General features: G+C 60.1%; 1 protein-coding gene across 1 annotated transcript; it reads left to right on the forward strand.

Moving 5' to 3' along the window:
* The first annotated feature begins 1,023 nt into the window (after positions 1-1,023).
* On the forward strand, positions 1,024-27,992 carry POLR2A (RNA polymerase II subunit A). Its single transcript, XM_030006780.2, is given in 35 exon segments — positions 1,024-1,314; positions 3,130-3,262; positions 3,937-4,073; positions 4,543-4,716; positions 6,024-6,251; positions 6,253-6,306; positions 7,151-7,312; positions 7,834-8,054; positions 8,652-8,784; positions 10,102-10,226; positions 10,511-10,721; positions 11,158-11,367; positions 11,934-12,102; positions 12,556-12,650; positions 13,506-13,709; positions 15,149-15,371; positions 16,690-16,873; positions 17,966-18,137; positions 18,714-18,819; positions 19,456-19,661; positions 20,338-20,562; positions 21,209-21,455; positions 21,903-22,003; positions 22,093-22,197; positions 22,766-22,948; positions 23,286-23,489; positions 24,061-24,247; positions 24,495-24,608; positions 25,250-25,399; positions 26,057-26,178; positions 26,180-26,368; positions 26,370-26,621; positions 26,623-26,739; positions 26,741-26,986; positions 26,988-27,992. Coding segments are annotated over 35 exon segments (5,910 nt in total). The 5' UTR covers positions 1,024-1,224; the 3' UTR covers positions 27,219-27,992.
* The last annotated feature ends 4 nt before the right edge of the window (positions 27,993-27,996 follow it).

The following is a 27,996-nucleotide window of genomic DNA, read 5'->3' on the forward strand; positions in this document are numbered from 1 at the left end:
CAAAATAACCTTCCTGCCCCCCAAACCCTCCAACACCCCCTCCTTGTCCCCCAAAACGTCCTGCTCCCCCCAAATCCCCCCTCCTTGCCTCTAGCTGCCCCCCCAAACCCTCCTCCTCCCAAATACCCCCCTCTGCCCCCCAAACCCTCCTGCTCCCCCAAAACAAGCCTCCCTACCCCCAAAACCTCCTGCTCCCCTAAATATGCCTTCCCTGCCCCGAGCTGCCCCCCCCCAACCCTCCTGCTCCCCCCAAAACTCCCTTTTCTTGCCTCTTCCCGCCCCCAAACCCTCCTGCTCCCCCCAATCCCCCTTCCCTGTCTCTAATGGCCCCCAAACCCCCGCCTCCCCCAGACCCTTTCCCGCCGTCCCTGAGGCCGCTGTCACCACCCCGGGCTCGCACCTCCTCCGCCGCCCGTGAGTAGGCCCAAGCCGCGGCCTTTCCCAGCGGCGGTGGCCGGGCCGGGGAGGAGGCGGCGCGGGCGGGGCGAGCGGGTAAGACCGCGGCGGCGCAGGCCGCGGTCTGGAGGAGCGCTTCGGAAATCTCCGGCCACTTCGGTAATCTCCGGTTGCTTCCGGCGACGCTTCGGAAATCTCCGGTGGCTTCGGCAATTTCCGGCCGCTTCCGGCAGCGCTCGGCGCTCGGAGGCGGGACTCGGAGGGCTCGGGCGTTGGGGGCGGGGCTTTCCGCCGCACCGCTCATAAATTATTCATGAACCGATCTCACCGCGGTAGGGGGGGGGAGTCCGCCGGCGGTTCGTCCCTTCGGTGTTCCACAGAGCAACCGCCCCCTCCCTCCTCCGCGTCCCCACGGAACGCTAACGGGGTCTGCTTCTCCCTCCCCTCCGCACCCCCTCTATCCCACCATCCCCCCCTCCCCTCTCAGCGCGTCCCCACCACCCCCCCTTTACTCCTCCGCCGCTTGGTACGCTCCGACCACGCCCCCCCTCCCGCCCCTGCCGCTGTCCGCGGTCCGCCCCGTGCAGGGGGCGAGTCTATATAAAGAGGCGCGGGGGGCGCCGGAACGCTCAGTCGCGCCGGGGAGCGCGGAGCGAAAGGAGTGAAAAGGAGAGAGGCAGCGGGGCGGGGGGGGTGGCCGGCTTTTTTTCCCCCCCCCGTGGGGGTTTTCCGTGAGGGCCCCTGAGGGGGGGGGGGGGGGGGTGTTTTGGTTTTTTTGTTTTGTTTTAAGTAGCGAAGGCGGCGTGAGGCCGCGGTTCGACCGGCGCCATGCACGGTGGGCCGCCTTCGGGCGACAGCGCTTGCCCGTTACGCACCATCAAACGAGTCCAGTTCGGCATCCTCAGCCCCGATGAGATGGTACCGGGGGAAAGGGAGGGGGGGGTGGGGGGAAAGGGGGGAACGGTGGCAGAGGGACGGGAAGGGAAGGGGGGGGAACGGGGGGTCGAAGAACGGCAGCGGGGAAATGGCGCCGGGGCACCGAGAGGGGGGGGATAGAGAGGCCCCGGGGGCGGGCGGTGTCCGACGGAGTGTAGCGCCCCCCGGAGGCTGGGGGCGGCGCTGTGAGGGAGAGGGAGGAGGGAACGTTGGGGTGTCTTGGGGTCCCGGGGAATGGTCAGGGTGCCTTTGGAGGGGAGTTGAGTTTCCCAATGTGTTTTGGAGGGGTATTGGGGGCTCTGGAGGGGTTTTGGAATCCCTGAGGGTGCCCTGGAATGGCACTGGGGGCGTCCACTAGGTCTCTGGAGGACTGTTGGGGTTCCTGGGGGTACCCAGGAGGCCCCTGGAGGAACATGGGGGACCCTGCGCATGCCCAGGCGTGCCCTGGAGGGGCCTTGGGGTCCTTGGGGATGGCCAGGGTACTTTGGAGGGGAGTTGAGTCTCCTAGGGTGTCTTGGAGGAGTATTGGGGGCTTTGGAGAGGTCTTGAGTCCCTGGGGGTGCCTTGGAATTGCACTGGCGGTGTCCACTAGGTCTCTGGAGGGACTCGGGGGCTTCTGGAGAACTGTTGGGGTTCTTGGGGGTACCCGGGAGGCCTCTGGAGGGGCCTTGGTGTTCCTGGGGATGTCTAGGGATGCCCTGGAGGAAAATTGGGGTCCCTGGGCATGCCTGGGGTGCCCTGGAGGGCCCTTGGGGTCCTTGGAGATGCCCAGGAGGAAAACTGGGGTTCCTGGCCATGTCCGGGGTGCCCTGGAGGGGCCTTGGGGTCCCTGGGGATGGTCAGGGTGCCTTTGGAGGGGAGTTGAGTTTCCTAGGGTGTCTTGGAGGGGCATTGGGGGCTTTGGAGGGGTCTTGGAGACCCTGAGAGTGCCCTGGAATGGCACTGGCGGTGTCCACTAGGTCTCTGGAGGGACCTAGGGGCCACTGCAGGACTGTGGGGGTTCTTGGGGGTACCTGGGAGGTCTCTGGAGGGGCCTTGGTGTCTCTGGGGATGCCCAGGGGTGCCCTGGAGGAACATTGGGGTCCTGGGGCTGTCCAGGGAGCTTCTGGAAGAGCATTAAAGTGCATTGGAGGGGTATTGGGATGACCAGGGGTACCTTGAAAGGGAATTGGGGTCCCTAGGAGTGGCTGAGGGTGTCCTTGAGGGACACTGGGGTCCCTAGGGGTGCCCAGGAGGCCTCTGGAAGGGTACTGGGGTCCTGGAGGAGCATTGGGGTGCTGGGGGGGGCCTCCAGAAGAGCGTAGGGGTCACTGGGTGCTCTGCTGGGGCAGTGGGGGCCCATGAAGGGGTGTTGGTACACCCTGGAGATTTATTCGAGTTTCTGAGGTACCCTGAAGGGGTGTTGGAGTCCCTGGAGGTCCCCAGGAGGCCTCTGGAGGGGTGTTGGGGTTTCAAAGGGTGCTAGGATCCCTGAGAGTGTCCAGGGAGTCTCTGAAGGGACATGAAGGTGCCATGGGGTGCCCTGAAGGGGTATTGGGGTCCCCTGGAGCTGCCTTGGAGTCCCCAGGGGTGACTGGGGGTGTCAGGGGATCCTTTGGGGGGGGTGTGGGAGAGTATCGGGGTGCTTGGAAGGTGGGTTGTGGTCACCCCAGGGGGATGACTTGGCGTGCCCCCATGTATTTGGAAGTCTTAGGGTGCTGAGGGTGTCCCTTGGGGTGCTTAGGAGACAAATCGGAGGGACTGGGGGCTCCCTGTGTGCCTCAGTTTCCCCTCACACCCCTTCTCTTCCCCCACCAGAAACGGATGTCGGTGACTGAGGGGGGCATCAAGTACCCCGAAACGACGGAGGGGGGACGCCCCAAACTCGGGGGGCTCATGGACCCCCGTCAGGGTGTCATTGAGAGGACGGGGCGCTGCCAGACCTGTGCCGGTGAGCAGGGGCCCCCCCCAAAACCTCATGGGGAAACTGGGGTGTGTTCCTGGGGAAGGGGGTGGGATTTGGGCGTGCTTGTGTGTAGAGGAACATTTGGGGGGGGCTTTTCAGTGTTATGGGAGGAAAAAGGGGGTGATACCCTGGAGCACCCCATTGCCCCCCCCAATTTTCTTAGTCCTGCACAGGAGCACTCTATTTCCATACATGTCTGCTCTGGGATGTTTTGGCGGGGGATCCTCCTTTTTCGGGGGAGCCCCATTTTGGGGGGGGGGGGATCTTCTGGGTTATATGTTATGGCTGGAAAAGGGGGTGATCCCCAACAGTCCCCCACTTTCACCACCTGCCCCAAGTTGCAGGACCACCTTCCGTCAATTTAGACCGACTCTGGGACAACTTGCAGGGGTCCTTCTCTTTTTGGGGGTTCTTGTCTTTTCTGGGGGCTCCCTTGTCTTTGGGGGGGCTTCTTTTTTGGGGGATCTCCTTTTTGGGGATGAACTCCTTTCAGCACCTCATTTCCCCCCACACCCACTCCAGCCTCACCTCAACTCCAACTCCTGGCCACGCTTCTGGTGGGACCCACTGCTAAAACCCACCTGCTCTCACAAAACCCTGGGGGAGGTGTCCCCAAATCCCAGGACCCCCCAAAATAACGGGGTGTGCCCCCGCTCCAGGTAACATGACAGAGTGCCCAGGCCACTTTGGTCACATCGAGCTGGCCAAGCCTGTTTTCCACGTGGGCTTTTTGGGCAAGACCATGAAGATCCTGCGTTGCGTCTGCTTCTTCTGTTCCAAACTGCTGGTGGACTCGGTGAGACACTCCCCCGCCACCCCCCCCCTCCCCCCCCAAAAAACCACTGTGAGGGGGGTCACCATGGTGCCCCCAAATTGGGGATGGTGGTAGGGTTCATCCCTCACGTGCTTGCCCCCCAGAAAAAGCCCTGTGGTGGCACCCTGAAACTGTGGTGACATCGTCCCCGTCTCACCATGTTGGGTTGTGTTTACCAGTTGTATCTCCCAGTTGGGCACTGGGACCAGTTTGGGGCTTGCTGGGATGGGGGGGGGGCACCAAGAGGAGGGGACAAACCAAGAGGAGGTGATGGACTTTGCGGGACACCAAGAGAAGGTGATGGACTTGGGGGACACACCAAGAGGAGGTGACAGAGTTGGGGGGGACACAGGGTTGTCATCTGCTGGGTGGTCCGTGGAGATGGTGGGCGACCATGTTGGGATGGTGCCTAGCCCCTTGTGACCCCCAAATTGTCATCTTTTTTGAGCAGAACAACCCCAAAATCAAGGATATTTTGGGGAAATCGAAGGGGCAACCCAAGAAGCGGCTGACGCACGTCTACGACCTGTGCAAGGGGAAGAACATCTGCGAGGGGGGCGAGGAGATGGACCACAAATTTGGGGTGGAGCAGCCTGAGGGTGATGAGGACCTCACCAAGGAGAAGGTGGGGACCCCCCTTGCACCCCAAAATCCCCTCTCGGGTTATGAGTGTCCCCTTGGGGGGCTGGACCCGAATGTCCCCTCAGAGGTGGCTGGGGGGGGATGTTGGGGTGGGATCTGTCCCTGTTAGTGGCTTGTGGCCCCCCCAAGTTGGGTTGTGGGGGTGGTGGCACTCTTGTGTCTCCCATTAATGCTTCCGTGTCCCTGTAATGTCCCCATATCTCCTGTTAATACCTGTTAATAAGTCTAGGTTCCCTATTAATGCCCCCATGTCCTCATTAATGCCCCGTTAATGTGCCTGAGTCCCTGTTAATGCCCGAGCAGGGCCATGGGGGGTGCAGGCAGTACCAGCCCCCCATTAATGCTCCTGTGTTCTCATTAACAGCCCCATTAATGCTCCTGGGTCCCTGTTAATGCCCTCATTAATGCATCCACCTCCCCCTTTAATGTTCCTATCTTCTCATTAACACCCTTGTTAATGCTCCATTTTCCCCCCTTAATGCTTATATTTCCCTGTTAACACGCTCATTAATGCTCTTTGACACCATTAATGTTCCTATTTCCCTATTACCATGTTCATTAATGCTCTCGTGTCCCCCCTTTACACCACTATCTACCCATTAACACCTTCATTAACACCGCCGTGATCTTGTTAATGCCCCATTTCCCCCCTTAATACTCTTACCTTGCAATTAACAATGTTGTTAATGCTCCTGTGGCCCTGCTAATACCCTCATCTCCCCCTTAATGCCCCTGTCTCCCCACTAACACCCCTGTGACTCTGTTAATGCCCCATCTCCCCCCTTAATGCTCCTATCTCCCTATTAACGCCCTTGTTAATGCCCCTGTGGTGCCCTTAACGGTCCTTCTTCCCATTAACATCTATGTTAATGCTCGTGTGATCCTATTAATGCTTTTAGTTTTTCATTAACACCCCAATTAATGCCGCCATCTTCCTTCTTAATGCTCATCTCTCTCCATTAAGATCTCCATGTGCCTGTTAATGTCTCTATCTTCCCTTTTAATGCTCCTATCTCCTCACTAACACCCCCATTAATGCTTCTGTGACCGCATTAATGCCCACATCTCCTTCCTTAATGCCCCGATCTCCCCACTAACACCCCCATTAATGCCTCTGTGACCCCGTTAATGCCTCCATCTCCCCATTAACCCCCCCAATCTGGGGCCACGGAGGGTGTGGGTGGTACCAGCCGTGGGTGGGTCCAACTCCTCGTTAATGCCCTTGTTAATGCTCCCATCTCTCCATTAATGCCCCCGTGACCCCACTAATCCCCTGTCTCTCCTGTCCAGGGCCACGGAGGGTGCGGGCGATACCAGCCCCGCATCCGTCGCTCAGGTTTGGAGCTCTATGCCGAGTGGAAGCACGTCAACGAGGATTCGCAGGAAAAGAAAATCCTGCTCAGTCCTGAGCGGGTGCACGAGATCTTCAAGCGCATCTCGGATGAGGAATGCTTCGTTCTGGGCATGGATCCCAAATTTGCCCGCCCCGAGTGGATGGTCTGCACCGTTCTGCCCGTACCCCCCCCTCTCCGTGCGCCCTGCTGTCGTCATGCAGGGTTCTGCTCGTAATCAGGTGGGGCCTGGATACTGGGGTCTGCTTTTTGGGTGTTCCTGGGGTGGTATTGAGGTCCCCGGGGAGATATTGGGGTCCCTGGGTTGGGGGGGGCCGCCTGTGCCATCCCTCCTACATGATCATACTGGGGTGCACCCAGGGTTCTGCCTGCAACAGGGTGGGGCCTGGATGCTGGGGTCCACTTTTTGGGGGGTCCCAGACACCTTGGGGGGGTCTTGGGGAGATATTGGGGTCTCTGGGGAAGTTTTGGGGTGATGTTGGGGGTCATTGAGGCGGGGGGCTGCCAGTGAATCCCCCTGCCCCTGAGCACCCCACTGTCATGAAGGTCTTGGAGAGGGGTATTGGGGTGTCTGGGGGGTTTTGGGGTCCCTGGGAGGGTCTTTGGGGAGACTCCAGGGACCCTAATATGGTTTGAGGGGTGTCCACGATGTGATTTGGGGTGGTCCCTGGACTCTGGGATCCCTGATGGACTTTAGGGGGGTCCCCAGTATGTTTGGGGGGGGGGTCACCCCACACCAGGGTTCCCAGTTCATTTTGGGGGATCCCTTAATGCCTTTTGAGGTGTTCTCTGGTGCTTTTTGGAATATACTTTGTTTTTGGGGTCCCTGCTGTATTTTGGGGGGGTCTCCCTTGCCTTTTTGGGGTGCCTGCAGTTGTTGGGGGGGTCCCTGATTCAGTTTTGGGGGATCACCTAGTGCTTTTTGGGGTATCTCTTGGTGTTTCCAGGTAATGGGCATCCATGCTTCATTTTGGAGCTTCCCTAATGCATTTTGGGGCTGCTGCCTGCACTGCAGGGCTCCCCCTGACCCCCCCGCCGTGTTAATTTTTGGGGTTCCCCCCCCAGGATGACCTGACCCACAAACTGGCCGACATCGTTAAGATCAACAACCAGCTACGCCGTAACGAGCAGAACGGGGCGGCCGCCCACGTCATCGCCGAGGATGTCAAACTGCTCCAGTTCCATGTGGCCACCATGGTGGACAACGAGCTGCCCGGCTTGCCGCGGGTGAGGCGGGGGGGGATGCGCGGGCAGGGGCAGAATGGGATGGGAGTGAGGGTGGGGGGGTGCTGGGGACCCAGACAAGATGCGATGATGGCATGGGCAGGGGGTGCAGGCAGGGGCAGGGCATGGTGAGAGTGCAGGCAGGGCACGTAGGCAGCACAGGCAGAGGGCGGGGTGTGCTGGGGGGGCAGGCAGGGTGTGCTGGGAGCAGGGGAAAGGACAGAGTGCAGGCAGGGCGTGGGGGGAGCGTGGGCAGGGTGTGCTGGAAGTACAGGCAGGAGCAAAGCATGCTGGGAGCCCCCTGACCCCCTCCCCGGCTGTGGCAGGAGCTGGTGCCCCTCTAAACCCCACCTCTGTCCCCCCTTCCTCTGGCTGATGCTGAATCTTAGGGAGGTTTTGGGGAGTCAAGTCCCCCCCAAACCCTGTTTTTGCTCCCCCAGGCCATGCAGAAGTTGGGGTTCCCCCAAGTGTTTGATGTCCCTCTCCTGACCCCCCCCTTTTTTTTTTTTATTGCCCCCCCCCAGGCGATGCAGAAGTCGGGGCGTCCCCTGAAGTCCCTGAAGCAGCGGTTGAAGGGGAAGGAGGGTCGGGTGCGAGGGAACCTGATGGGGAAGCGGGTGGATTTTTCTGCCCGCACCGTCATCACCCCCGACCCCAACCTGGCCATCGATCAAGTGGGCGTCCCCCGCTCCATCGCCGCCAACATGACCTTCGCCGAAATTGTCACCCCCTTCAACATCGACAGGTCGGGGGGGGACGACACATCGGGTGTTTTGGAAGGGCGTAGGGGGGATGTTAAGGGGGATATATGGGGAGGTGGAGGGGGTGTGGGAGGCGTGAAGATGGTATGTGGGGACATGGAGGGGGGCTTGGGGGTCCCATGGGGACACATGGGGGGACCCAGGGTCATGGAGGGGGAGTGGGCGACGGGGGGGGGCATTAAAAGGGGATGTGGAGAGGGTGGGGGGGGTGTTGAGGGGCACATGGGGACATGGAGGGGGAGTGGGGGACTTTGGGAACACATGGAGGAGGAGTAGGGGACTTTGGGGGGAGCATATGGGGACACGTGGGGGGACACAGGGACAAGGAGGGGTGTTGGGGACATTGCGGGGATGCAGAGAGGGTGTGGGAGATGTTGGGGGGGTACAGGTGCCGGGGGGGGTACTAGTGGCACTGATGGGGGGCACATTTTGAGCCCCCAGAAGAGCGTGGGAAGGACATGGGGGGCACCCGACACCTGCAGGGAGAGTGTGGGGTGTGGGTTTGGGGACAGTGGGGTGACCTAGGGTGACATGAACCCCTCCTGAACCCCAAATGCCCCCCCCCCCCCCCGCCGCTCCAGGCTGCAGGAGCTGGTGCGCCGGGGAAACAGCCAATACCCTGGGGCCAAGTACATCATCCGGGACAACGGGGACCGCATCGACCTGCGCTTCCACCCCAAACCCAGCGACCTCCACCTCCAGATTGGCTACAAGGTGGGCTTCACCCCCAAAATGGGGGGGATGCATCCCAAAACAGCTCTTCCAGGGTCTATGTGGCTGGGGTCCCTGAAGAGCGCTGGTGTTTTGGGGCTCAGTCCTTGTTTTTTTGGTCTCTGAGGAGTTGGGGGGGATGTCAGTGCCTGATTTTGGGGTTCATGAAGAGTTCTGAGTATTTGGGGGCCAGTTGCTGCTTTTGGGGTTCACAAAGAGCTCTAGATTTTAGGAGTCACTGCCTGGTTTGGGGGTTCAGAAAGAACTGGGGGTGTTTGGAGAATAAAAATGGGGTTTAGGCTTCCTGAAGAGTCTTGGTTTTTCGGGGTCAGCCCCTGGTTTTGGGGTCCCTGAAAAGCTTCAAATATTTGGGGGTCAGTGCTTGATTTTGGGGTTCATGAAGAGCTGTGGGTATTTGGGGACAAACAGTGGGTTTTAGGATCCCTGAAGATTCTGGGGTGTCAGAGTACAGTACCTGCTTTTGGGGTCCCTGAAAAGCCCTGACATTTTGGGGGTTTAGCCCTTGGTTTTGGAGTCCTGTTGTGGTTTAACCCCAGCCAGCAACTAAGCATTGCTCACTCACTTCCCCCCCACCCAGTGGGATGGGGGAGAAAATCTGGAAAAGAAGTAAAAATCGTGGATTGGGATAAGAATGGTTTAATAGAACAGAAAAAAATGTCTAATAACGATAGCGCTAATAAAATGGCAACAATAATAATAAAAGGGTTGGAGTATACAAATAATGGATAATGCAATTGCTCACCATCTACTAAAGGATGCCCCATTAGTTGCTGAGTGGCGATCCCCAACCCCCATTCCCCCCAGTTTATATACTGGGCATGACATCACATGGTATGGAATACCGCTTTGGGCACTTTGGGTCAGCTGCCCTGGCTGTGTCCCCTCCCAACTTCTTGTGTCCCTCCAGCCTTCTTGCTGGCTGGGCATGAGGAGCTGAAAAATCCTTCAGTTTAGACTAAACATTACTTAGCAGCAACTGAAAACATCAGTGTTATCAACATTTTTGTCATACCTAACTCAAAAACATAGCACTATACCAGCTACTAGAAAGACAATTAACTCTACCCCAGCTGAAACCGGGATAGGTCCCCAAAGAGCTTCAGCTTTTTGGGGTCAGCCCCTTGGGGTTCACAAAGAGCTGTGGGTATTTGGGGACAAAACCTGAGTTTTAGGGTCTGTGGAGATGATGTTTTTTGGGGGTGAACCCCTGATTTTGGAGTGTGCCCTGCTTTTGGGGTCCCTGCCCCAGTTTTGGGGGTGCAGGGCCAGGCCCAGACTGACCCCCAGCTGCATCGGCAGGTGGAGAGACACATGTGTGACGGGGACATCGTCATCTTCAACCGCCAGCCCACCCTACACAAGATGTCCATGATGGGCCACCGTGTCCGCATCCTGCCCTGGTCCACCTTCCGCCTCAATCTCAGGTACCTCCTGCACCCCCAGACTGCCCCCGTCACCCCAGACCTGCCCTGCTGCAGATCCTTGCTGCCCCCAAACCTGTGTGGGTCCCCTTAGACCTGCCCCACTGCAGACCTCTGGTGCCCCTAAACCTTCCTCCATGTCCCCAAAGCTGCCCCACGGCAGGTGCCTGGTGACCCCAAACCTGCTCAATTCCCCCTAAATTCTTTGTGACCCGCAAACCTGCCCTGCTGCAGACCCCTGGTGCCCCCAAACCTGTGTGGGTGCCCCATAACCGCTGTCCCCACAGTGTCACCACCCCCTACAACGCGGATTTCGATGGGGACGAGATGAACCTCCACCTCCCGCAGTCCCTGGAGACGCGAGCCGAGATCCAGGAGTTGGCCATGGTCCCCCGAATGATCGTCACCCCCCAATCCAACCGTCCCGTCATGGGCATTGTCCAGGACACCCTCACTGCCGTCCGCAAGTTCACCAAGCGTGATGTCTTCCTTGAGCGCGTGAGTTGGGGGGGCTGGCGGGCACAGTCCAAGATTTGGGGTCCATATCAGGCTTTTGTGGGGTTTGGGGGAGTTTTCTTGGACTGCAGGATGGTTTTGGGGTGTTCCTAAGGTGCCTGTCACCCACAAAAGGGGTGTCCATGGGCTACAGGAGCATCCCCAGACTGTAGGGGTGCTTTTGGGGTGTCCTTGAGCTACAGGAGGGTTTGGGGGAGCTTTTGGAGCATCTTCGGGCTGTGATGGAAGGATTTGGGGTGTCCTTATGGGGGCTGCTTGATCAGCAGGAAGTTTTTGGGGGTATTTGGGGGCATTTTTGAGTTGTGGTGGGAGGATTTGGGGTATCCCTGGCTTGCAGGAGATCATGGAGGAGATTTTGGGGGGTATCTCTGTGCTGTGGCTGTTTTTGGGGTGCTGACGGGGTGTCCCCGACTCGCAGGGGGAGGTGATGAACCTGCTGATGTTCCTCTCGACATGGGACGGGAAGGTGCCCCAACCTGCCATCTTGAAACCCCGTCCCCTCTGGACGGGCAAACAGATCTTCTCCCTCATCATCCCTGGACACATCAACTGCATCCGCACCCACAGCACCCACCCCGATGACGAGGACAGCGGGCCCTACAAGCATATCTCCCCTGGGGACACAAAGGTGGGGGGCCGGGGGATGTCTGGGGGGGTCCCTGGGGTGGTCGTAAGGGGTGAAGTGGGTGGGAGAAGAGGGTATGGAGGACTTTATGGGTGGTTGGGCAGCCCCTGGGTGGATGACGGGTGCTCTGAGATGGCTTGGTGGGACTTGAGAGTGATCTGAGGGGGCTTGGTAAGATGTAAAGGTGGTTTGGGGGGGCTTTGGTGGGACTTGAGGGTGGTCTGAGGGGGCTTGCTGGGACTTGAGGGTGCTCTGGGGGGCTTGGTGAGACTTTGAAGGTGCTGTAGGGTGGCTTGGTGGGATATGAGGGTGCTCTTGAGGGGGCTTGGGGGTGCTCTGGGGGGGGGCTTGGTGGGACTTGGGGGTGCCTAGGAGGGGTCCCACACCGGGGGGAGCCTTGGGCTGGGTGCAGTGGGTACGGAGGACCCTCGGGGTGTCTGGGGGCACGCTGGGGCAGTTGATGGGTGCCTTGGGCTAGCTGGAGGACACAAGGGCTCTCAAGGGTGGTTGGGTGAACCATGAGGGGTGTCTCCGGAGACTGGAGGGGGGCTGACACCCCTTCTTTGTAGGTGGTCGTGGAGAACGGGGAACTGATCATGGGCATCCTCTGCAAGAAGTCGTTGGGCACCTCAGCGGGTTCCTTGGTCCATATTTCCTACCTGGAAATGGGACACGACACTACCCGCCTCTTCTACAGCAATATCCAAACCGTCATCAACAACTGGCTTCTCATTGAGGGTCAGTGTGGACCCAGGCATCTGGGGAAGGGGGGGGTGCATGGACCCCACTTGACGGCACAAAATGGGGGTCTAGTCTTCTAGGGACCTTCTCAGACCCCATTTTTGTGGGGCAGAGGGGACCTGGGTGTCCTTGGGGGCTCTTGGACTCCATTCTTCAGGACAACAGGGACCCAGGTGTCTTGGGGGGGCCCTGGGAACCCCTCTTTTGGGGACAGCAGGGATGCAGGTGTACTGGGGGGGGTCTTGGACCCCCTTTTTTGGCACTATGAGGACCTTGTTGTCTGTGGGGGGCTCTTGGACCCCCTTTTCTGGTATATGGACCCAGGTATCTCCCCTGGGGTCAGGAGAACATTGCAGAGGGTTGCTTTTGGGGTGAGGGGCACCCTGGGTGGGGGACAGGATATAGACTGGGGGACACCCACCTGACCCCCACCCTGTTTCCCACTTCCAGGCCACACGATCGGCATTGGGGACTCCATCGCTGACGCAAAGACCTACCAGGACATCCAGAACACCATCAAGAAGGCCAAGCAGGATGTCATAGAGGTGGGTTGTGGGTTTTGGGGAGGGCCTGAATGATGCTGTGGGATCTCCTGGTTGGGATTTGGGGTTCCTTTGGCGGGGGGCTGTGGGATCTGGGGGCTGACAGGGTGAATTTGGGGTGCTTCACAGTGCTTGGGGTCTCCCTTGGTGATGCCACTGAGTCCCAGCGAGTTGGGGGATATTTCCAAGGGGATTTTGGGGTGCTTCCCAAAGTTTTGGATGCCCTTGTGTTTCTACAGGGTTCTGGGGTGCCTCAGTGATGCTGTGGGATCGAGGGAGTGTGATATAAGGTTCTCCCTAGGTTTTTGGAGCATCCTCAACAATCCTGGGACATTTTGGGGTGCTCCCTGCAGTTTTAGAGCACCCCCAGTGATATTGGAACACTTTGGGGTACTCCCTGGGGTTTTGGAGCATCCCTGGTTCTCTCCTACAAGATTTTGGGGTGTTCCCTGGGGTTTTGGGTCATCACCAGAGATCTTGGGACATCTTGGGGTGCACTCTGGGGTTTTGGAGTGTCCCCAGTTTCCCTAGGAGATTTGGGGGTCCTTCCTGAGGTTTTGGATCATCATCAGGGATCCTGGGAGATTCTGGGATGCTCTCTGGGTTTTTGGAGCATCCACAGTTTCCCTAGGACATTTTGGGGTGCTCCTTGTGGCTTTGGAGCATCCCCAACAATGCCAGGAGGGTTTTAGGGTACTCCCCACCCACTTAGCACACTCCCGGTCCCCCTAGGAGACTTTGGGACCCTCCATGGGTGGTTTTCATCACTTCCAGCCCCCCTTGAGACATCCTGGGGTGTTCTCAGGGTTTTGGGGTGCCCCAGTGACACTCTGGTGGGGGTCCCTGGTGGGATGGCAGGTCATTGAGAAGGCCCACAACAATGAGTTGGAGCCCACCCCGGGGAACACGTTGCGGCAGACCTTTGAGAACCAGGTGAACCGCATCCTCAACGATGCCCGTGACAAGACGGGTTCCTCTGCCCAGAAGTCCCTCTCTGAGTACAACAACTTCAAGTCCATGGTGGTGTCAGGCGCCAAGGGCTCCAAGATCAACATCTCCCAGGTATTGGGGGACCCTATGAGGTCTTGGGGGGGGGCCCTATGAGCTCCAAGGGGTGCCAGGAGGAGCTCTGTGAGGTTTGGGAGGTTTCCTGTTGGTTTCTGTAGACCTCTATGGGGTCCTCTTGAGGGTTTGTGGTGGTGGTGGACATCTTGAGCTCCAAAAAGAACATCTGCCAGGTATCTGGGGGCTCTGTAGGGTCTTGGAGGGCCGCTATGGGGCCTGGTGGCTGCCAGAAGGATCTCTCTGGGGTTTGGGACGGTCCCTGTGGGGTTTAGTGGACCTCCTCAGGGTCCTCCTGGGGTGTCTGTGGTGGTGTTGGGCACCAAGAGCTCCAAGATGAACATCTTCCGGGTATTTGGGGACTCTGGGGGGTCTTGGGGAGCCCCTATGGAGCTTGGAGTGTGCTGGGAGGGTCTCTGGGGGGTTTAGGGGGGGTCCTCACAGGGGTCCATGGGTACCAAGGGTTCCAAGATAAACATCTCCCAGGTACATTAGGGATCCCTACAGGCTCTTGGGATGTTCCCTCCAGGGATCTAGAATTCTTACGGGGTCTGGTGGGACCATGGTTGATCACTGTGGGGTCTGGAGGGTTCCTATGGGATCTGGGGGTCCCCTGTGGGTCCTCATGGTGGTCCATGGTGGTGTTGGCCTTCAGGATGAACACCTCCCAGCTACATTTTGGATCCCTACAGGCCCTTGGGGCATTCCCTATGGGGATCAGGGATTCCTATGGAGTCTGGGGGGACCAAGTTGATCACTGTGGGGTCTTGAGGGGTTCTGGGAGACCCTGCAAGTCAGCATGGTGGTCCATGGTGATGTTGGCCTCCAAGATGAACATCTCCCAGCTATGCTGGGAATCCCTACAAGCCCTTGGGACGTTCCCTGCAGGGATCAGGGATTCCTATGGGGTCTGGGTAGACCAAGTTGATTACTGTGGGGTCTTGAGGTGTCCCTATGGGGTCCACGGGGAACCTGTGGATCATCATGGTGACGTTGGTCACCATGGTGAACATCTTCCAGGTACATTGGGGATCCCTACAGGCCCTTGGGGTGTTCCCTGTGGGCATCAGGGATGCCTAGGGAGGATGGTGGTGGTCCCCATGGATCATCATGGTGGTGGTCCCCATGGATCATCATGGTGGTGGTCCCCATGGATCATCATGGTGGTGGTCCCCATGGATCATCATGGTGGTGGTCCCCATGGATCATCATGGTGGTGGTCCCCATGGATCATCATGGTGGTCCGCATGGATCATCATGGTGGTCCATGGTGAGGCTGGCCTCCCAATATGAACACCACCGATGTACCTTGGGGATATCTACAGGCCCTCGGGACGTTCCCTGTGGGGATCGGTGGTCTTTCTGAGGTCTGGGGGTGCCCCTGCTGTACCCCTACTGCCTCCAACTACAATGTCCCCCCCCAACTGCCCCCCCGGCAGGTGATTGCAGTGGTGGGGCAGCAGAACGTGGAGGGTAAGCGGATCCCCTTCGGCTTCAAGCACCGCACGCTGCCCCACTTCATCAAGGATGATTACGGCCCTGAGAGCCGGGGCTTCGTGGAGAACTCCTACCTGGCCGGCCTCACCCCCACCGAGTTCTTCTTCCACGCCATGGGTGGCCGTGAGGGTCTCATCGACACCGCCGTCAAGACGGCTGAGACCGGTCAGCCCCCTGCCCCACAAAATCCCACCCCCAGGGTCCCCTGTCTTCTGCAGGTACCCCCTTGTGGTGGACCCATCTTCATGGGGGCCACCAAGTGCCGCAGGGACTCGTAGTGTCCTCCCTGAGTGCTGCAAACCCTCCCTGGAGCTCCCTGTGTGTGCCCCTACCTTGTCATGGGGGTCCCTTGTGACCCTCAGACCCCAAACCCTTCCCTGATGCCTCCTGGGGTCCCCCAAAGTTCTTCAGGACCACCAACCCTTCCCCAGAGCCCTTGGGACCCCTTCTGTGCCCCCCAGATGCCCATCAAAGACTCTCAGACCTTTCTCAGGGATCACTGTGCCCCCACCTTTCCTCTCTGGAGGCCCCAGGGACCCCCAAACCCTCCCCAGATGCTCCCCAAAGCTCTCCAGGACCCCCAAACTCTCACCATAGCCCCCTGTGGCCATATCCCCCAGTCCCCCAGGGATTCTGGTGTCCCCACCTTTCCTCCTTGGAGCCACCCATGGGGCCCCAGATGACCCTGAAGCCCTCCAGGACCCTCTGAATGCTCACCACCAGTCCCCTGTGGCCCCATCTATAGGCCCCAGGGCCTCTCTGACCTTCTCCGGTGGTCCCTGTGTCCCCACCTTTCCTCCCCAGGGACCCCTAAGCCCTCTCCAGATGCCCCCAAAGCTCTCCAGGATCCCCAGATCCCCCTGTGGCCCCATTTATGCCCTCCATGTGCCCCCCCCAAGGATCCCTGTGGCCCCACCTTTCCTCTCTGGAGCCACTTGGGGCCCCCTAAACCCTCCCCAGATCCTCCTGGGGCCCCATCTATGCCCCCCAGGGACTCTCAGACTTCTCCCCAGGAATCCATGTGACCCCCACCTTTCCTCCCTGGAGCCCTCAGGGACTCCCAGATGCCTCCCAAAGTCCTCCAGGACCCCCAAACCCTCCCCAGATTCCCCTGTGCCTCTGTCTCTGCCTCCCAGATGTCCCCCAGGGACTTTCAGACCTTTCCCAGGGTTCCCTGTGTCCCTGCCTTTCCTCCCTGGAGCCACGCGGGGACCTCCAAACCCTTCCCGGATGCCTCCTGGCGCCCTCTGAAGTCCTTCCAAGACCCCCAGCCCCTCCCCAGACGCCCCTGTGGCCCCATCTGTGCCCCCCAGGACTCTCAGACTTACCCCAGGGATCCTTGTGCCCCCACCTTTCCTCTCTGGAGCTCCCCAGGGACCCCCAAACCCTCCTCAGATGCCTCCTGGGGACCTCCCAAAGTCCTCCAGGACACCCAATTCCCCCACCCAGGGGTGACAACATGCCTCCCTCATCCCCCTCGTAGGGTACATCCAGCGGCGGCTGATCAAGTCGATGGAGTCGGTGATGGTGAAGTACGACGCGACGGTCCGTAACTCCATCAACCAGGTGGTGCAGCTGCGCTATGGGGAGGACGGGCTGGCGGGCGAGAGCGTCGAGTTCCAGAACCTGGCCACCCTCAAGCCCTCCAACAAGGCTTTCGAGAAGAAGTGAGGGGCCACCTGCCTGCGGCGGGACGCATTTTTTTTTTTTTTTTTTTTTTTTTTTTTTTTTTTTTTGGTGGGGGGAATGTCCCAGAGTGGGTTGCAGTCCTGGAGGGGGAGCCAGCAGCTTGCTGCTCTAGAGCTGAGCCCATCTTGGGGGGTGCCTGAGCTGTTCCTTCCAAGAGCTGGACCCATCTTGGGGTCCCCAAGCTGCTTCTCCCCAGACTGGGGTCCATTTTGGAGTCCCCACGCTGCTTCTCCCTGGAGCTGGACCCACACTGGTGTCCCCAGACTGCTCCTCTCCAAACTGGGGCTTATTTTGGGGTCTCCAAGCTGTTCCTCCCCAAACTGGGGCCCATGTTTATGCCTCCAAGCTGCTTCTCCCCAGGGTGGGCTTTGTTTTGATGTCCCCAAGCTGCTCCTCCCCAGAGCAGAGCACATCCTGGGGTCCCCAAGCTGCTCCTTCCCAAAGCTGGACCCATTTTCATGTCCCCAAGGTGCTCCTCCCCAAATTCAGCACATTTTGGGGTCTCCCAAGCTGTTCCTTCGCAAAATGGGGCCCATGTTGGTGTCCCTAAGCTGCTACCCAGAGGTGGGAGCATATCGATGTCCCCAAGATGATTCTCCCCAGGTTAGAGGCCATTTTGACATCTCCAAGCTGCTCCTCCCCAAAGTTGGGGACCACGTTTGTGTCACCAAGCTGTTCCTCCACAAGTGGGAGCCCATGTTGGTGTCTCCAATCTGCTCCTCCCAAAGTTGGAGCATGTTTTGGAGTCCCCAAGCTGCTTCTACACAGAGCTGGGCACCTGTTGGTGTCCCCAAGCTGCTCCTCACCAAAGCTGGACCCATACTGGTGTCCCCAAACTGCTCACCAAAGTTGGACCCATGTTGGTGTCCCCAGGCTGCTTCTCCTCGATGTGGGTCATGTTTTGGTGACGTCAAACTGCTCCTCACCAAGGTGGACCCATGCTCATGTCCTCAGCCTGCTCCTCCCCGCACAAGCGTCTTCTCCACATCCAAGCCCCTCGCGCCGGTGTCCCCTCATCCCCGGTGTCCCTGTCCCCCCCCGCCATCTACTGTGTGTGTCCCCACCCCCAGGTTCAAGTTCGATTACACCAACGAGCGGGCGCTGCGGCGGACGCTGCAGGAGGAGCTGGTCAAGGACATCCTCTCCAACGCCCACATCCAGAACGAGCTCGAGCGGGAGTTCGAGAAGATGCGGGAGGACCGTGAGGTCCTGCGGGTCATCTTCCCCACTGGGGACAGCAAGGTGAACCCCCCAGGGGGCACCCCCAAATCCACCAAGAGCACCCGTACCCTGATCTGGCACCCTGGGGTGATTCTGAACCCCCATGGGGACGTCCCTGGTGGTGCCACCACCCCTTCTTGGGGATGCTGGATGTGCAACCAGTCATCACCCCTGGTTTGGGGTGTTGTCCCCACTCTGGCCCCCCTTTTTGTGATGTAGTAGGAAGCAGTGAACTCCCCTTTCTTTGCGAGTGCCCTTTTTGGGGTGCTGCCCCCCTTCCTGGCCCCCTTTTTGGGGTGTAGTAAGAAGCTGTGAATTGTCTTTTATTTACAGCTCCACATTTTGGGGTGCTGACTCCCTTTTTGGGGTGTAGCAGGAAGCCCTGAATGCCCCTTGTCTTGTAGGTGCCCTTTTTGGGGTGCTGCCCCTGCTTCTGGGCCCCCCCTTTTTAGGGTTTTGGCACTCTCCGCGGCCCAAATTTGGGTAAACACCCAAAATACCCCTTTTTTGAGCATGTTCACCCACCACAGCCCTGATTTTTGGGTGCTGACTCCCCATTTTGGGATGCTGACCCCCTGTTTCTCCCTGCCCACCCAGGTTGTGCTCCCCTGTAACCTGCTGCGGATGATCTGGAACGCCCAAAAAATTTTCCACATCAACTCGCGCCTCCCCTCTGACCTGCACCCTGTCAAGGTGGTGGAGGGTAAGTTGGGGGGGGGGCCCAAATTGAGCAGGATTCAGAGCCCAGAAGGATGTGTTGGGGGAGCTGGGGGGAGCCCCAGTATCACCAGGAGGGTGTCAGAGGATTTGGGGACCCCTGTGACCCCTTTAAGAAGGTCTTGGGGGACTTTCGGGACCCTCCACGGTCCCCAGGAAGGTGCTGGGGGACTTGAAGGACCCCCAGGAAGGTACTGGGGGATGTGGAGGACCCCAACAACGCCCAGGTAGATACCAGGGGATTTTAAGGACCCCAGTGATCCCTAGGAAGGTGCTGGGAGACTTCATGGGACTTCCGTGATCCCCAGGAAGGTTCCAGGTGACTTGAGGAACCCCAAGAAGGTTCTGGGGGACTTGAGGACCCTCAGAAAGGTATCGGGGGACTTGGAGGAGCCCAATAACCCCCAGGAAAGTGCTGGGGGACTTGGAGGACTCCGATGTCCCCCAGGAAGGTGTTGTGGGACTTGATGTGCCCCTGGAAGGTGTTGGGGGAACATGCAGGACTTCCAAGAAGGTTCTGGGGGGACTTGAGAACCCCCAGGAAGATGCTGTGGGACTTGGGGTCGCCCAGGAACCTTCTGCCCCCCTCACAGCTCCCCCTTAACCCCCTCATTTTTATCAGGGGTGAAGGAGCTGAGCCGTAAGCTGGTGATCGTGAACGGGGACGACCCGCTGAGCCGGCAGGCGCAGGAAAACGCCACGCTGCTCTTCAACATCCACCTCCGCTCCACCCTCTGCAGCCGCCGCATGGTGGAGGAGTTCCGGCTCAGTGGGGAGGCCTTCGACTGGCTGCTGGGGGAGATCGAGTCCAAGTTCAACCAGGCGATCGTGAGTGGGGCCGGGGGCAGATCCAGGGCTCTGGGGGTGAAAATGAGGATGTTTAGGGAGGAGATTTCATGGTTTGGGGTCAGATCTAGGGGTTTAGGGAGCAGATGGGGGATTCTGGGGGTCAGATCGGGGGGTTTAGGGGGCAGATCTTGGGGTTTAGGGAACAGATCTGGAGCTTTAGGGTCAGCTTTGGGGGTTTTGGAGTGCTCTGGAGGTCGGATCAGGGGGTTTAGGGGGCAGATCTGAGGGGTCGTGGGGTGCCTTTGCTGGGGGAGATTGAGTCTGAGTTCGATCAGGCCATTGTGAGTGGGGAGGGGGGCAAGTTTAGGGGGCTGTGGGTGAAATTTAGGGGTCTGGGGGCAGATCCAGGCATTTGGGGGGACATCTGAGGGTTTTAGGGGGCAGATACAGGGCGATTTTCGGTCTAGATTAATGATATCATTGGAGCCACATCTAGGAGGGGTTTCGGTCCAGACCCAGGATGGTTTTGGGATCCCCCCCAAGACCCCATGTCCCCGCGGGGAGATGGTGGGGTCAGATCTGGGGGTTTAGGACCAGTTTGGGGAAATTCTTTGGTCCAGATCTGGGACATTTTTGGAGCCACATCTAGGAGGGCTTTGGATCCAGCTTTGCGACATTTTTTGGGCCCCCCTGACACCCCTTTTCCCCCTCTCAGGCCCACCCTGGGGAGATGGTGGGGGCACTGGCAGCCCAGTCGCTGGGAGAACCAGCCACCCAGATGACCCTCAACACCTTCCACTACGCCGGGGTCTCGGCCAAGAACGTCACCCTGGGCGTCCCCCGCCTGAAGGAGCTCATCAACATCTCCAAGAAGCCCAAGACACCCTCACTCACCGTCTTCCTGCTGGGCCAGAGCGCCCGCGACGCCGAGCGGGCCAAGGTTGGGACACTGTGGGGATGGGGGACACAGTGGGGACAGGGGACGTCATGGATGGGGGGAGAAGCAGAAACCTGGGTCCTGTGGTTCCCTTGTCCTGCGTTGGGTGGAGGTCCTGTCCTGGGGTGGCCCCGTGGTGGCCCCACAGCCCCAGGGTGTCCACACAGCCCTGGGGCGGTCCCATGGCTTCATCTTCTTGTGGTGGCCCCATGGCTTTGTGTCCCTGCTGTGTCCACGCAGCTCCATGGTGGCCCCATGGCTTCATGTCGCCACTCTGTCCCTCCACAGTGCTGTGGTGGCCCCATGACTTCATGATCTCATGGCCCTGTGGTGGTCCCCATGCCATCTCCCACAACCCCATGTCCTCCATGTCACCCCGATGTTCTCCATCCCTGGATCCCCGTGTCATCTCTCATGTCCTCCATGTCACCCCCATGTTCTCCATCCCTGGATCCCCATGTCATCTACCACATCCTTATGTCCTCCGTGCTATTGCCGTGTCCTCCATCCCTGAGTCTCTATGTCATCTCCCACGTCCTCCACGCTGTCCCCATGTTCTCCGTCCGCACGTCCTCCATCCCTGGATCCCCATGCCATCTCCCATATCCCCATGCCGTCCCCACGTTGACACCGTGTCACCCCCCCCCAGGACATCCTGTGCCGCCTGGAGCACACCACGCTGCGGAAGGTGACGGCCAACACCGCCATCTACTACGACCCCAACCCTCAGGGCACGGTGGTGGCCGAGGACCAGGAGTGGGTTAACGTCTACTACGAGATGCCCGACTTTGACGTCAGCCGCATCTCGCCCTGGCTGCTCCGCATCGAGCTCGACCGCAAGCACATGACTGACCGCAAGCTCACCATGGAGCAAATTGCCGAGAAGATCAATGCTGGTGGGTCCAGGGGGCACGCTGGGGGAGGTCTTTGGGGGGTCCTGGGTGACCCTTGAGGGCATCTGGGGGACCTTTTGGGGGACCTGAGTGAGCATGGAGGGTCTTTGGGGGGTCCTGGGTGACCCTTGAGGTCATCTGGGGGACCTTTTGGGGGACCTGAGTGAGCATGGAGGGTCTTTGGGGGGTCCTGGGTGACCCTTGAGGGCATCTGGGGAGCTTTTGGGGGGGTCCTTGGTGAGCATGGAGGGCACTAAGGAAGACTTGGGGGTCCTGGATAACCCACCATGCTCCATGCTGACCTTCAGGGGATCCTGGGTGAGCATGAGGGCCTTTGGGGGGTCCTGGGGAGCTTTGGGAGGTCCTGGGTGAGCATGGAGGGCCTGTGGGTGGCTGGCAGGGTGGGGAGGTGACTGGGGTGCCACCCTGATATCCCGTGTCCCACCCCAGGCTTTGGGGACGACCTCAACTGCATCTTCAACGATGACAATGCGGAGAAGCTGGTGCTGCGGATCCGCATCATGAACAGCGACGAGAACAAGATGCAGGAGGTGGGGATGGGGCCGGTGGCACCCATGGGTGGTGGTGGGGACATGACCCGGGCTGGGTGTCACCCCCCTGTCCCTCTCGGTATCCCCAGGAGGAGGAGGTGGTGGACAAAATGGATGACGACGTCTTCTTGCGCTGCATTGAGTCCAACATGCTGACGGACATGACGCTCCAGGGCATCGAGCAGATCAGCAAGGTGGGGGGACAGGGGGGCACCTGTGGGTGCTCAGGGGGGTGCCAGGGTTCCTGGTGGGTCCTGAGGAGCACGTGGAGGTCTCCATGGAGACCTTTAGGAGGTCAGGGACACCCACGATGACATCTGTAGGTGCCTAAGAAGGTCCATGGCTGCCTGGAGTGTCTCCCCAGGTGCCCAGGCAGCACCCATGGGTGGTTATGTGTGTGCCAGGGCTCCTGGTGGATCCTGGAAGTTCTCCATGGTGACCTTTAGGAGGTCTGGGATACCCATGGCGATACTCGTGGACATGTGTGAAGGTGTCTGGGTGCCTGGAGTGTCCTTACAGGTGCTCAGGGTGTCCCTCCCAGGCAGCTGGGTAGCACCCGTGGGTGCTTATGTGGGTGCCTGGGTTCCTGGTGGATCCTGAGAAGCACATGGCGTTCTCCACGTGCATGTTAACGAGGCCCAGGATGCCCATGGTGATGCTTGTAGATGCTTTTGTAGGTCCATGGCTGCCCGGGGCGTCCCCCCAGCCACCCGAGGAGCACCCATGGGTGCCACTAACCCCCTCTTCCCTTTCCCCCCCCAGGTGTACATGCACCTACCACAGACGGACAACAAAAAGAAAATCATCATCACGGAGGACGGGGAGTTCAAGGCTCTTCAGGAGTGGATCCTGGAGACCGACGGCGTCAGCCTCATGCGGGTGCTGAGCGAGAAGGACGTGGACCCCGTCCGCACTACCTCGAATGACATCGTCGAGATCTTCACCGTGAGTTGGGTTGGGTGCCCGGACCCCTGGGTCCATGGGTGGTGGGGTTCCAAGATGCTGGTGTCTCCAGGGTTTCTGGGTTCCCAAGGTAGTGGGGTTCCTGGACACCTGGCTCCCTGGGTGGTGGGGTTCCCAGATGCCTGGGTCCTAGGGTGCCCTGGGTTCCTGGGGTGGTGGGATTTGATGGACATCTGGGTCCCCAAGGTTCCCAGACACCTGAGTGGTGGGGTGCCTGGACACCTGGGTCTTTGGGTGGTGGGCTTCCCGGATGGCCTGTGTCCTGGGGTGCCCGGACACCTGGGTCCCCAACAGCCATCGTCATCCGCCTGTCCCGCAGGTGCTGGGGATCGAGGCGGTGCGGAAGGCGCTGGAGCGGGAGCTCTACCACGTCATCTCCTTCGACGGTTCCTACGTCAACTACCGTCACCTGGCCCTGCTCTGTGACACCATGACCTCCCGTGGGCACCTGATGGCCATCACCCGTCACGGCGTCAACCGCCAGGACACCGGGCCCCTCATGAAGTGCTCCTTCGAGGAGACGGTGGGTGGACAAGGCGGGTTTTGGGGGGGGGGGGGGGGGGGGCTGGGAGAGGGGGTTTGGGGGCATTAGAAGGGCTTGGAGGGGCTGGAAGTGGGGCTGGGAGAGGGGTTTGAGGGTGTTGGAAGGGTTTGGGGGGCTGGGAGGGAGGTTTTGGGGGTAGTTGGGGGGCTGGGAGGGGCGTTTGGGAGTTATTGAGAGTTTGGGGGGGCTGGAAGTGAGGGTTTAGGGGGGTGTTGGAGGGCTTTGGGGAGCTGGAAATGGGGCTGGGAGGGGGATTTTGGGGTGTTGGGGTTTGAGGGACTGGGAATGAGTACTGGGGGGTGTTGGAGGGGTTTTGGGGTATTGGAGGGGCTGAAAATGGGGTTTGGGGAGCTGGGACGAGGGTTTTAGGGGGTGTCGGAGGGGTTTGCGGGATGGAAGTGGGGTTTTGGAGGGTATTGGAGGAGTTTGGGGGTATTGAAGGGGTTTGATGGGGGGCTGGAAGTTGGGGTTTGGGGTAATAGGAAGGAGTTTGGGAGGGTCTACCCCTCAACCTGAATTTGGGGGTGTCCCCCCCCACTCCGTCACGCAGGTGGACGTTCTGATGGAGGCAGCGGCTCACGGGGAGAGCGACCCCATGAAGGGGGTGTCGGAGAACATCATGTTGGGTCAACTGGCACCCGCCGGCACCGGCTGCTTCGATCTCCTCCTCGACGCCGAGAAGTGCAAACACGGCATGGAGATCCCCAGCGCCCTCCCGGGGCTGGGCGTCGGGGGGCGTAAGTCCTGGGTCCCCCACCGTGGCGGGAGGAGATGGGGTGGGGGGTACCGGGGTCCCTCGGGGACCCGGACGCCTGCGTCCCGCGAGGGAGCAGGGGGACACAGCGCAAAGGTGGTGGCATGAAGATGTCATGGGGCTCACGGCCACCACCCAGCCCTGGACGCCTGGGTGTCCCCCCCAGATGCCTGGGTCACCCCCCAGACGCCTCGGTCCCCCCTAACGTGCCCCCCCTCCTCTCTCCACAGCCACAGGGATGTTCTTCGGGTCGGCCCCCAGCCCCATGGGGGGGATGTCCCCCGCCATGACACCGTGGAACCAGGGTGCCACCCCCGCCTATGGGGCCTGGTCCCCCAGCGTAGGTGAGTGGGGCGGGGAGGGGGCAGTACTGGGACAAACTGGGGAGCCAGATTGGGGCGACTCGGGGGTGTTTTGGGGGGCTGTTGGGGTGGGTTAGAGGAGTTGGGGGGAGTTCTGGGGTACAGTGGGGGTCGATGGGATGGCTGGGGGTGGGATTGGGGTGGCATGGGGCAGACTGGGGGGGTCATTGGGGTAGACTGGGGGGCAAACTAGGGGTCCTTGGAGCAGATTTGGGGTCCCTGGGGTAGACTGGGGGGCTGTTGAGGGGGGCTGGGGTGTTTTGGGGGACTCTGAGATAGGTTAGAGAGTGTTGGGGGGCTGTTAAGAGGGACTGAGGTGGACTGGGAGACTGCTGGGGGGGCTTTGGGACAGAACGGGGTCCCTGGGGTAGACTGGAGGGAAAATTGGTGGTCCCTGCGGCAGTTTGGGGTCAGGTTTGGGGTCCTAGGGGCAGTTTTGGGGTCCCAGGAGCAGGTTGGGGGGGCAGACTGGGGTCCCTGGGGCAGACTGGGGGGCACCTGAGGCGGATTTGGGGTCCTGGAGGCAAACAGAGCGGGGGGTGTCCTTGTGGTAGATTTGGGGTCTCTAGGGCAGTTTTGGGGGTCCTGACCCCCCATTTTTGACACACCACCCCCCCCCCCAGGTAGCGGCATGACCCCGGGGGGTGCCGGCTTCTCCCCCAGCGCCGCCTCCGATGCCAGCGGCTTCAGCCCCGGCTACTCCCCGGCATGGTCGCCCACCCCCGGCTCCCCCGGCTCCCCGGGGCCCTCCAGCCCCTACATCCCCTCCCCAGGTGAGTACAACACCCCAAAACACCCTACAACGCTCTACAGGACCCTCACAACACCCTACAATGCCCTACAAGACTCCCCACAACACCCCAAAACCGCCCCAAAATGCCCTACGATGCTCTACCAGACCCCACAAACACCCCTACAATGCCCCCGCAACCCCTCCACAACACCCCAACAACACAATACCCCATGCCATGCCCCACAGCACCCCCCCGACTCCACAACACCCTACAGTGCCCTTCAATCCCCTCTCAACACCCCAACGCCCCAACAACATGCTGGAACATCCCCACACCCCCCCCCCCCCCCCCAAAACCCAACACCACCTGACAACACCCCCACAACCCACCCCAGAACACTCCCCCAACACCCTACAATGCCCCACAAGATGCTATAACCCTGGACAACCCCCAATGCCCCCCAAACACCCCCACAACACTCCCAACACCCTACAATGCCTGCACAGAACCCCACAACACCCTGTATAACACCCCCAACGCTTCCAACACCTCCCCAACACCCTGAATACCTTACAACACCCCCCCCAATGCCCCACAGCAGCCCACAGTGCCACACAATACCCCTACAACACCCCGTAACACCCCACACCACCTGTCTGGGGGGCCTCCCGTCACCCCGCTGTGTCCTCTCTGCAGGCGGCGCCATGTCACCCAGCTACAGCCCAACATCACCTGCCTACGAGCCGCGCTCACCTGGGGGCTACACCCCACAGAGCCCCAGTTACAGCCCGACGTCACCCAGCTACAGCCCGACGTCGCCCCAGCTACAGCCCGACATCACCCAACTACAGCCCGACATCACCCAGCTACAGCCCGACGTCACCCAGCTACAGCCCGACATCGCCCAGCTACAGCCCAACCTCGCCCAGCTACAGCCCAACATCGCCCAGCTACAGCCCGACTTCCCCCAGCTACAGCCCAACCTCTCCCAGTTACAGCCCCACCTCACCCCAGTTACAGCCCCACCTCGCCCAGTTACAGCCCCACATCACCCAGTTACAGCCCAACTTCTCCCAGTTACAGCCCAACATCTCCCAGTTACAGCCCGACTTCCCCCAGCTACAGCCCAACCTCTCCCAGTTACAGCCCAACTTCTCCCAGTTACAGCCCCACCAGCCCCAACTACAGCCCCACGAGCCCCAACTATACCCCAACTTCTCCCAGTTACAGCCCCACTTCTCCCAGTTACAGCCCCACCAGTCCCCAACTACACCCCCACCTCCCCCAACTACAGCCCCACTTCCCCCAGTTACAGCCCTACCTCCCCCAGTTACAGCCCCACCTCTCCCAGTTACTCACCCTCCAGCCCCCGCTACACCCCCCCAGTCGCCCACCTACACCCCCAGCAGCCCCAGTTACAGCCCCAGCAGCCCCAGCTACAGCCCCACTTCCCCCAAGTACACCCCGACCAGCCCCAGCTACAGCCCCAGCTCCCCCGAGTACACCCCCACCAGCCCCAAGTACAGCCCCACCTCCCCCAAGTACAGCCCCACCAGCCCCAAATACAGCCCCACATCTCCCACCTACAGCCCCACCACCCCCAAGTACAGCCCCACCTCCCCCACCCTACAGCCCCACCTCTCCCGTCTACACCCCCACCAGCCCCAAATACAGCCCCACCTCCCCGACTTACAGCCCCACCAGCCCCAAATACAGCCCCACATCGCCCACCTACAGCCCCACCAGCCCCAAGGGATCCACCTACAGCCCCACATCGCCCGGCTACAGCCCCACGTCACCCACCTACAGCCTCACCAGCCCGGCCATCAGCCCCGACGACAGCGACGAGGACAACTGAGCTGGGGAGAGGGACCCCCAAAAACCCATGCAGGCTGTGGGGGTGACCCCCGAATTAGGTGTTACCCCCCCCCTCAAATTGGGGGGGCGGCTGACCCCCAAGGTGGGGAGTGAGCCCCAAAGTTGGGGGGTGACGGCTAAGTTTCGGGGGTAACCCATAAGTTGGGGTTAACCCTTAAATTGGGGTATCGGCCACAAGTTAGGGGGGTGACCCCTAAGTTGGGGGTTGACTTAAGCTGGGGGTGACCCTCAAGTTAGGGGGTGACCCTTAAGTTGGAGGGTGACCCTTAAGTTGTGGGGGGGTGATCTCTAAATTGGGGGGCTGACCCCCAAATTGGGGGGCTGACCCTTAAGTTTGGGGGTAACCCCTAAGTTGGGGTTGACCCCCAAGTTGGGGGGGGGGGAATCTCTAATTTGGAGGTGACCCCTTAAGTTGGGGGGGTGACCCCCAAGTTGGGGTGGGGAGGGGCAGGCAGGGGAGGACTCCCCCCTGTTTCGGGGTGTTGGGGACACGTCACCCGCCCTGAGGGTGACAGTGGCTCTTGGTAAGGTGTAATTTATGGGTGGTGTTAGTTAATGAGGATGGGGGGGGGACAAGGGGGGGGGTAAACTTGGGGGGGGGGAGGTGGGGCACTTGCTGGTGGCGGTTTTGGGGGGGGGGGGGGGTCCTTTGCCCCTCCCCTCCGCCTTTATTTCGGTGTTTTCATGTACTTTCGGGAGGGGAACCGGCTGGAATTTTGTTTTTTGGGGGAAATAAAAATTTTACTGATTTTCAGTTC

The sequence above is a fragment of the Aquila chrysaetos genome, unplaced genomic scaffold (assembly GCF_900496995.4).
Source record: "Aquila chrysaetos chrysaetos unplaced genomic scaffold, bAquChr1.4, whole genome shotgun sequence".
Taxonomy (NCBI): Eukaryota; Metazoa; Chordata; class Aves; order Accipitriformes; family Accipitridae; genus Aquila; species Aquila chrysaetos.